The 9,901-nt window shown below is 43.9% G+C and overlaps 1 protein-coding gene across 1 annotated transcript in view; it reads right to left on the minus strand.

Moving 5' to 3' along the window:
* LOC115459797 (zinc transporter 4-like) overlaps window positions 1-9,230 on the minus strand; it is a 30,279-nt gene extending 21,049 nt beyond the window's left edge. The window contains exons 1-2 of the mRNA XM_030189577.1: window positions 8,651-9,230; window positions 5,999-6,145 (exon numbers count right to left, since the gene is read on the minus strand). Of these exons, the coding sequence (XP_030045437.1) occupies window positions 5,999-6,145; window positions 8,651-9,044 (541 nt within the window). The 5' untranslated portion in view covers window positions 9,045-9,230. The remainder of the gene's footprint in view (window positions 1-5,998; window positions 6,146-8,650) is intronic.
* Window positions 9,231-9,901: the final 671 nt, after the last annotated feature.

The following is a 9,901-nucleotide window of genomic DNA, read 5'->3' on the forward strand; positions in this document are numbered from 1 at the left end:
TGAATATGCTCTGTAATTTTGTTCTTAATAATAGCCTCTACCATTTTGCCCGACACTGACGTCAGACTCACCGGTTTATAATTTACCGGATCTCCTCTGGAACCTTTTTTAAAAATCTGCATTACATTGGCCACCCTCCAATCTTCCGGTACCACGCTCGATTTTAAGGATAAATTACATATTACTAACAATAGCTCCGCAAGCTCTTTTTCCAGTTCTATCAGTACTCTGGGGTGAATACCATCCGGTCCAGGAGATTTGCTACTCTTCAGTTTGTAGAACTGCCCCATTACATCCTCCAGGTTTACAGAGAATTCATTAAGTTTCTCCGACTCGTCAGCGTCGAATACCATTTCCGGCACCGGTATCCCACCCAAATCTTCCTCAGTAAAGACCGAAACGAAGAATTCATTTAATCTCTCCGCACCGGCGTTTTTGTCAGTTGAGTTGAGTGGAGACGAAGCTGTTCTCATCACAGTCCATTGTTCCCCTGAGGATGCTTAGGGCGAAACATGCACGCATGTCGGGAACTACCAGCATTACGGTATAACATCAAAGACTAGAAACATCTTTGAGTTTATGAGGAATTTACAGCATGGGCGTAGCCAGGCATCCAATTTTGGGTGGGCCTGGGCCCAAGATGGGTGGGCAGAAGAACCCCACCCCGTCCCACAGGTAATTTAGTCTCTCCTTCTCTCTCCTGCATGCCATATAGTCTGTCAAACATCCCCCTCTCCCACATACCTTTTAAATAGCAGATTTTCACCAGCAGCGAGCAGCAAATAATATACACTGCTCATGTTGGCCCCACAGCCTTCCCACTGAAGCAACTTCCTGTTTCCACATAGGCGGGAATAAGGCTGTGGGTCTGGAGTGAACGGTATTGTATCAGTCGCTGCTTGCTGCAGGCGAACATCTACTATTTACAAGGTATGCAGAAGGGACAGTTTTCAGCTGGTGGGACTTGGGAATCTCTGCCAGCCACATCATAGGTGTGCTACTGGGTGGGCATGAGCCCAAAGTGGGTGGGCCTTGGCTCACCCGGGCCCCCCCCCTTGGCTACGCCACTGATTTACAGCACAAGCACACAGAAACTGGTGCCGACCCTGTAACGAGCTGAATCATCCATTTAGGAGTGCGATAAGTATCCCACACTCCGTGGATGTTGGAACTATAGTATGAAAACTAGCTATATGCTAAGAGTTATCTATGTATATTTAACGAGAAATATCACAATTGGACACCACTGGTAGGCGGTAGGGAGTGCAATGATGTGAATAAAGGTAACACCCTATAATTGAATGGTCAGCCGGCACAGTATGGGATACCCAGATTCTGAGCACAATAATTTTTCATTATTTTATTTTTTTCAACTAGTTGTGGTTTTGTGGGTAGGATTTATTCAAAACAGTAAAACCAGTATATTACCTATACCCCAGTAGAGTACACACTAGTTAAAATTTAATGCCAAGAAGTGTAGAGTAATGCACTTTAGGTGCAGAAACCCAAAAAAGAGATACCAAATAGGAGGGGAGAGATTAGTAAGCTTGACTCAGGAAACAGACCTCGGGGTATTGGTGTCTGAGGATCTGAAGGTGAAGAAACAATGCAACAAGGCAACAGCAGTGACCAGAAGGATGCTAGGCTGCATAGAGAGGGACATAACCTGCAGAAGAAAGGAGGTGTTGATGTCTCTCTACAAGTCGTAGGTGAAGCCCCACTTGGAGTATTGTGTTCAGTTTCGGAGGCCATATCTTGCTAAAGATGTAAAAAGACTGGAAGCGGTGCAAAGAAAAGCTACAAAAATGGTATGGGATTTGGAAAGAATTGCAGCCATCAGGGCCAGCTCAAGGGACCATGGCGCCCAGAGCCAACGTTTGATTTGGCGCCCTCCCATTGGCACACTCCCCCCACCCCCGGCCTACCTTTAAAGGCAATTTTCCCCTCCTGAAGACCAAAAGTCTTTCAACTAATGCTACCCGCATCAGCCCGTCTTCCCTCTGACGTCCCTGTGGAAACAGGAAGCTATGTCAAAGGAGGGGACGGGGTGTGACAGAAGGAAGATGCCAGGGCTGATGTGGGCAGCATTGGGTGAAATGCCATCTGTATTTGCAAGGGAAAAACTGCCTTTAAAAGACAGACGGGGGGAAAGTGGTCTGAGACAGAAAGGAAGGGTGTTGACAGCTCTTCTCTTTTCCCTGCACATGCAACACCGCTAGGTAAGCTCTGGGCCAGATTAACCTATAGGGTCAGCGACATCATAGGCTCAGGCATCTGGCACCCTTTATCTCCAGCGCCCTGGGCCACAACTTCACCTGGTCCTATGTTAAGCTGGCCCTGGATGCCATGTTTTAATATTTTGTCTAATTTCCCTTCATTTCAGAGAAATTTGAAGACAATGCTTTTTAAGAAGTTCCGATGTGATTCCCACATTGGTTACTCTTTCTAGTTTCTCTTTGAACTTTATGGGATTAGCAGTATAGAAGTATATGTTAATGTAATTTAATTTTTTAATGGCTACTCCCAGGGGCAAAGTCTCCAAATGGGTTAATTTGACTCATCTACGTAACACAACTCTCTTCACTGGCATTACTTCCTCCTTGAAACCGCATACATTAAACGGCAGGGAAAGAAAGGTTACTACTGATAATGCTGCAGGATAAAAATGCACCTGATGAAGCCAGAGTGAAACAGCCATGCTGCAGAGCTTAGCAGCGTTAGCTTCAGCTAAGTACCTGAAGAAATTAATAATTGGACTTTTAATACAGCTACAAAAAAATTGTTAAAAAAATTAATGTTCAATTAAGTACAGGAGGTTTTCTTTAGGACTGATGAAGAAATATGGCTGGTCATTCATCCTTTTTCTTCCTTGTATTTTTTACTTTGCAAATTAGAAGTTACTTGCTAATTGTGTATAGTGTTAATTTCAATCATACAATGAACATGAACCTCACTGCTAAGTCTGCTTATGTTAAGTGTGGCCAGTGCCAATTTACCTTAATTACAAGGCACCGGCAACTAAACAAACATAGTAAACATAGTAGATGACAGCAGAAAAAGACCTGCACGGTCCATCCAGTCTGCCCAAGAAGATAAATTCATATGTGCTACTTTTTTTATTTGTACTGTCCTCTTCAGTGCACAGACCGTATAAGTTTGGCTAGCCCTATCCCCGCCTCCCAACCACCAACCCCGCCTCCCAACCACCAGCTTTGGCACAGACCATATAAGTCTGCCCAGCACTATCCTCGCCTCCCAACTACCAGTCCCGCCTCCCACCACCAGCTCTGGCACAGACCCTATAAGTCTGTCCAGCACTAGCCCCGCCTCCCAACTACCAGTCCCGCCTCCCACCACCAGCTCTGGCACAGACCGTATAAGTCTGTCCAGCACTATCCCCACCGCCCAACCACCAGCCCCAGCACAGACCGTATAAGTCTGCCCAGCACTAGTCCCGCCTCCCAACCACCAGCCCCGGCACAAACCGTATAAGTCTGCCCAGCACTAGTCCCGCCTCCCAACCACCAGCCCCGGTACAAACCGTATAAGTCTGCCCAGCACTAGCCCCGCCTCCCAACCACCAGCTCTGCCACCCATTCTAGGCTAAGCTCCTGAGGATCCATTCCTTCTGCACAGGATTCCTTTATGTTTATCCCACGCATATGATATACTTGAAATAAGGGGCGGTGGGCGACTGATAAAAGCAAACTGTTAAGAGGGGAAAGGGGACAGTTAATAAAAGACTTTTTATTTTGAATGTTGGTAATGTATTGACTTTGAATAAAAAAAAAAAAAAAAAGTTAAACAAAAAAAATATTCAAATTGTGGCAGTACTTCCTTCTGACTGAATCTGTCTTCTTCAAGGCCAGAGGTCTGCAAGTTTCCAGCGAGTGCCTATGCTTTTAAGATGGCAGAGGGAAGTGGGGAAAGAAGGGCCTACTATGGTCCATTTCACCTTGGAAGATTTGGGAGACATACCGGTGTCAGAGATGGTATTCAAAGCTGACAATTCAGAGAAACTGAATGAAAACTATGAACCTGGAGGATATAATGGCGCAATTTGACAAGTTAAAGAGTAGCAAATCTCCTGGACCAGATGGTATTCATCCCAGAGTACTGATAGAATTGAAAAATGAACTTGCGGAACTATTGTTAGTAATATGTAATTTATCTTGAAAATCAAGAATAGTACCGGAAGATTTGAGGGAGGCCAATGAAACGCTGATTTTTAAAAAAGGTTCCAGAGGAGATCCGGGAAATTATAGACCGGTGAGCCTGACATCAGTGCTGGGCAACATGGTAGAGGAGACTATTAAAAAGAAAAAAAATTACAGAGCATATTCAAAGCATGGATTAGTGAGACAAAGCCAAAATAGATTTAGTGAAGGGAAATCTTGCCTCACCATTCTATACATTTCTTTGAAGGGGTGAACGAACATGTGGATAAAGGTGAGCCAATTTATATTGTGTATCTGGATTTTCAAAAGGCGTTTGACAAAGCACCTCATGAAAGACTCTAAAGGAAATTGGAGAGTCATGGGATAGAAAGAGTAGGGTTAAATGGTCAGTATTCTCAATGAGTGGAGTGAAATGGGTAGATGTGAATCACTTGTTTACTCTTTCCAAAAATATTAGGACTAGGGGGCACGCAATGAAGCTACAAAGTAGTACATTTTAAACAAATTGGAGAAAATATTTCTTCACTCAAGTGACTTGCCCAGGTTCACACGGAGCTGCAGAAAGAATTAACCTGGTTCTCCAGGATCTCAACCCACTACTGACCATCAGGGATTGAACCCAGTTCCCCAGGTCTGCAATCCACTACACTAACCATTAGGCCACTCCTCCACTCTTAATGATTGCTGAAAAAGTGGCACCTAGTGACTGAAGCACATAATGTGCCACGAGATTCTATTTTTACTCCCCCTTGAGACAGTGACACCCTGTGGTTAAACTATGAACTCTCTCCTTTGAAATCTACAGTGACATCTAACGATCATCATCACACTTTGTTTAATTTTATTATTCTTTCCAAAGCTGATATGTTTGGACACTGCACCATTCAAACCATCCTTCCTCTCTTCCTTCCATATCAGAGTAAAAGAGGAGTCAGAAATAATTCCATGGGCGATGCTCTGCACGCTTTCCCCACTTGACTTTCTTCTAATCTGGCCTCTTGTGGCTATCCCACTCTCCACACACCTATTAGACTACCTTCCAAAAATCTCCCACTCTTCCTCCCAACAGAGATCTAGTCATCCATCTCCAGCCAGGAATACCAATAACCTAGAAGAGGAAGAGAAAGTAAAGAAGGCCCTGGCATTACTACAAAATGGATTATTTTGCCAGCTATTTTCCCTACCATCTGACACTTCCCCACCAAAGTAGTAAATTTAATACGAATCGGAGAAAAGTTTTCTTCATGCAATGTGTACTCTGGAATTCGTTGCCAGAGAATGTGGTAAAGGCAGTTAGCTTAGCGGGGTTTAAAAAAGGTCTGGACACCTTCCTAAAGGAAAAGTCCATAGACCATTATTAAATTGACTTCGGGGAAAATCCACTGCTCTTTCTGGGATAAACAGCATAAAATGTATTGAACTTTATCGGGATCTTGCTAGGTATTTGTGACCTGGATTGGCCACTGTTACAAACAGGATGCTGGTCTTGATGGACCTTTGGTCTGTCCCAGTGTGGCAATACTTATGTACTTATGTAAGTAGTAGATGTCCCCAGGTGCTGAGAGATGGATGGATGGTCTAAGCATCCTAATGAGAAAAACTTGAAAATACTACAGTTCAACCTGCATCCTTCTCTATTTTACTTATGCTTTTGAAAATGATTATAAACCTGTGAGATACAGATACTAAAAGCACAAAGACTTTATATTTTCTACAGCTAGTACACAGACATCTTTCCTGGCACAACCTATTTTACAATGCAGCTTTGACCTTTATTACTGACAGTTTATGACAGCATAAAAAGCAAAGGTCACACCTACCTAAGCGGTGAAATCCAAAGGTAAACCTTTTGGTTGGAGATTTTGCAGAGAGCCATAAAGCAAGTAATGTCAGAATAATACCACTGAGGTCAGTTAGTATATGAAGTGCATCTGTCATGATTGCAAGACTATTAGAAACATATCCACCTGAAATTTAAAAAAAAAAAAGTTCTGAATTTCATCATAAAGCTTCTGATCAGAACTGTACATGAGGTTTTATGACATCAAAAAACTGTCATAGTAATATAAGTGACTGTATGGCCCATCGTATCTGCCCAAAAAGGCAGCCAGATTTGTACCTGCTGCTCTATGCAGGTTACACCCCTCTGTGCCTTGCTTAAAGTGTAAAGATGGAATGATTCCATCCTCTTTCTGTAAAGGGATCCTCTGTTTATCCCACACTTTTTTGAATTTCATAATTGTTTTTGTCTCCACAAAAGTATTTCAGGCACCCATCACCCTCTCTGAGAAAAAGTATTTCCTGATATTACTCATAAATCTACTTCCCTACAATCTCTATTCATGTCCTCTGTTTCTACTCCTTCCCAGTCTGAAACAAATTTGTTTGTACCTTTTAAGTATTTAATCATCTACATCATATCTCCCCTGTCCCTCTTTTCCTCTAACTGTGCTAAGGTTGCTAGCATTTTTAGCGGATGCTAATGATTAGCACGAGCTAAACACCAAGTCGCCCATAGGAACATATAGGTGACTCTAGCAATTAGTGCTGCTAACTTTAGCATGTGCTAAAAATGCTAGCATGGCTTTGTAAATGGGGCCCTTAGTGTTCAATTTTGGAGGACATATCTTGCTAAGGACATAAAACGAAGTGGTTCAGAGGAAGGCAACAAAAATGGTAAGGGATTTGAGGCAAAAGCTGTACAAGAGAAGACTTGAAGACCTGGATATTTATACCTTAGAGAAGTGGTTCTCAAATCTGATCTGGAGGCACCTCAGCCAGTCAGATTTTCAGGATACCAACAATGAAAGGGGGGAGGGGAAAGGGAATGGGACTTAATATGCCTCCTTTCTGTGGTTTTTCCAACTACATTCAAAGCGGTTTACATTATATACAGGTACTTATTTGTACCTGGGACAATGAAGGGTTAAGTGACTTGCCCAGAGTCACAAGGAGCAGCAGTGGGAATTGAACCCAGTTCCCCAGGATCAAAGTCTGCTGCACTAACCACTAGGCTACTCCATTCACCAGCAAGGTTTCCATGCACTGCCTCCACTATATGCAAATCTATCTCATGAATATTTATTGTGGATATACTGAGGACCTGACTGAACACTAAGGGCCCCATTTACTAAGCCGCGCTAGCGTTATTAGCACGCACTAAATGCTACCTTTGCCTATATGTTCCTATGGGCGACAGCATTTAGCTCGTGCTAATTATTAGCGTGCACTAAAAATGCTAGCGCCCTTAGCATGGCTTAAACAGGGCCCTAATGAAGTAAAATGCAAGGGAGCAAAGTTCATAACAAAAACAATCCTAATTATGGTGCAGGTACATAAAATATATGTAATAAAACAATTGCAATAAAATCCAGCGCATGCCATATGGTTGGTCTTATGCATTATGTTATATGACTGCATAAGTGAACTGCAATTGTGAACTGAGCACACTATCACAATATTATTATTATGAGGTAAATATTTTATTGAAATTGTTTTTGTTGCATATATTTTGTGTACCTGTACCATAATTAGGACTATTATTCTCCAAGACTGAACACAATACTCCAAGTAGGGCCCCACCAATGACATTAGATAACTACATTTCCTCATTACTTTGCTCAATAGTAGATGACTACTATTGAGCAAAGTAATGAGGAAATGTAATAATCAAATGACAATTACTGTCTCATGTAGAGCTGATAACCACACTCCTATTAGTCAGTACAGAAACACACAGAAAGTGAGCTTTCTTTTGCAAATGTTTACAAATGAGGCAAAATAACATGATTGCAGTATATAAATGAAGCATCTAATCCCTAAAACTAGAAAATGCATACTTACAATCATATTCCCACAGAGAATTTAGAATTTAATAAAAAAAAATACTTGCGTATTAAACGGTTATAAACGCTTGTTCCCTGCAGTTCATCCAAACAAGTCCTAGCTCTTCTCTTTGTTCTCTCCCTCCAAGGCCAAATCTCAACAGTGCACTTTCCAGCGGGCTGCAACAAATACTTTATGCTCCCTCTCCAGTCAGTTAAATGTAGCCTGTACTCTCTTGTCCTCTCTGAAGCATCTTGTAGAACACTTTAACTTTTAGGGTTCTTTACTAACTCGTGTTAAAGAATCAGTGCACATTACTATACTTTAACTTGCATTAATCGGCAATAATGTGCATTTAGAAAAAGTTAGTAAAGCAAGTCCTCCCTCAGTCTTCCTGCTCCTGGGGTTCGGGTAAAACGTGGATCCTGGCCTTCTGGACTTTAACCAGTCTTTTTCAGTAGCAAAGCTCCCACACAACCTGGTTTCTGGGGATCGTGATTAAACTGTAAGCTGTACGAAGCGCGAACTGCCTCTTACATATGTCTGTACAGCATTGCAAACACCTTATAGCGTTACATAATTAATATTTTGATCCGACTCGTACAACCCTAACGTGGAAAAGGGAAAGAACCAGGCGCAGAACTCACCCACCAGCTCCCCCAGCATGAAGAAGAAATAGAGCGTCCCGGCCACCAGCAACCTGTTCCGCGCTGTCCTGCGGCTGCACTGCTCCCCCCGCGCCCGGCAGCCACCACACAGCGGCGACGGCCGCAGCTCGTTGGGATGCTCCAGTAGGGAATCGTCGGACGAAGAAGAGAAGGGAGGCGAGGTGGTCGCCGCGTGCTGTCCCCCGTTCACGGAGGGGACGTCCTCGGACACCACCACCCGTAGTTTGTTGAACTTGTGCAATGTGTCCTCCTCCGGCGCCTCGTCCGACAAGTCAAGTGCACTGCAGGCGTCGCTCAGGTAGAGAGGAGGCTCGCGCCGGCCCGGCACCAACAGCTTAGCTAGGCTGCTCCACCAAGCTTTCGGCCGCGCCATAGCCCACGGACAGCGGCAGCTGTGACGTCACTCCCTCGGGCTCCCCTCTGCGGGAGCGTGAAACGTCGGGGAAAGCCAGCGAGCGGCCGGGCACGGCGCGCGCTGCTGCTGGGGAAGTGGGGGGTTTGTGCTCGAGCCGAAGGAGTCGAGACTTCTTCAAGACTGCCGGAAGCGCTGGCTCGCGGAGAGAGGGAGGGAGGGGGGATGGGAAGGGCCGCTGTTGGCGCGCGGAGGCGGAGGCAAGACTTGGCAGATAGGCTGGGAATGACTCGTGACTAGAAGAATTGAAACGAAAATACTCCAACTTAAATAAATAATTGTGGGACAGATGCTCAAAAGTCCCTAATACGTGCCGCGTGTGTTTATAGGCGCGGTTGAGCTTTCAGTTTTGCAACAGCAATCATGCTCAAAGAAAATCGCATGCAAATGAAATGTACGGAAATTCTGCAGGTAGCCGGGTAGGGAAAGCACCTAGCACATGTGTGCAGCACAGATAGGTGTCAATGTTCTGCGCATGCCCACAAAAAAAAGTGATAACTGCATCATAGGTATGCATCATGTGTCAAATGCGCTTTAAAAGCCCGGTGTTTTTTATTATACCAGCTTCTTTGCTGTGCAGGCTTTTGTGACTGTGTTTTACTTAACCCTCCATTGCCTCAGTTACAAACTTAGATTGTAAGCCCACCTGGGACAAAGAAATATCCAGAGTACCTGAATGTAACTCACCTTGAGCTACTACTGAAAAAGGTGTAAGCAAAATCTAAATAAATAAATAATTTATAGCGAGGAAGTGATTACAACAACCTTTGTGATACTGCTGTCATAAAGAAGCAAACCTGTGTGCGGGCACCATAGAG

This window comes from Microcaecilia unicolor, chromosome 1 (assembly GCF_901765095.1).
Source record: "Microcaecilia unicolor chromosome 1, aMicUni1.1, whole genome shotgun sequence".
NCBI lineage: Eukaryota > Metazoa > Chordata > Amphibia > Gymnophiona > Siphonopidae > Microcaecilia > Microcaecilia unicolor.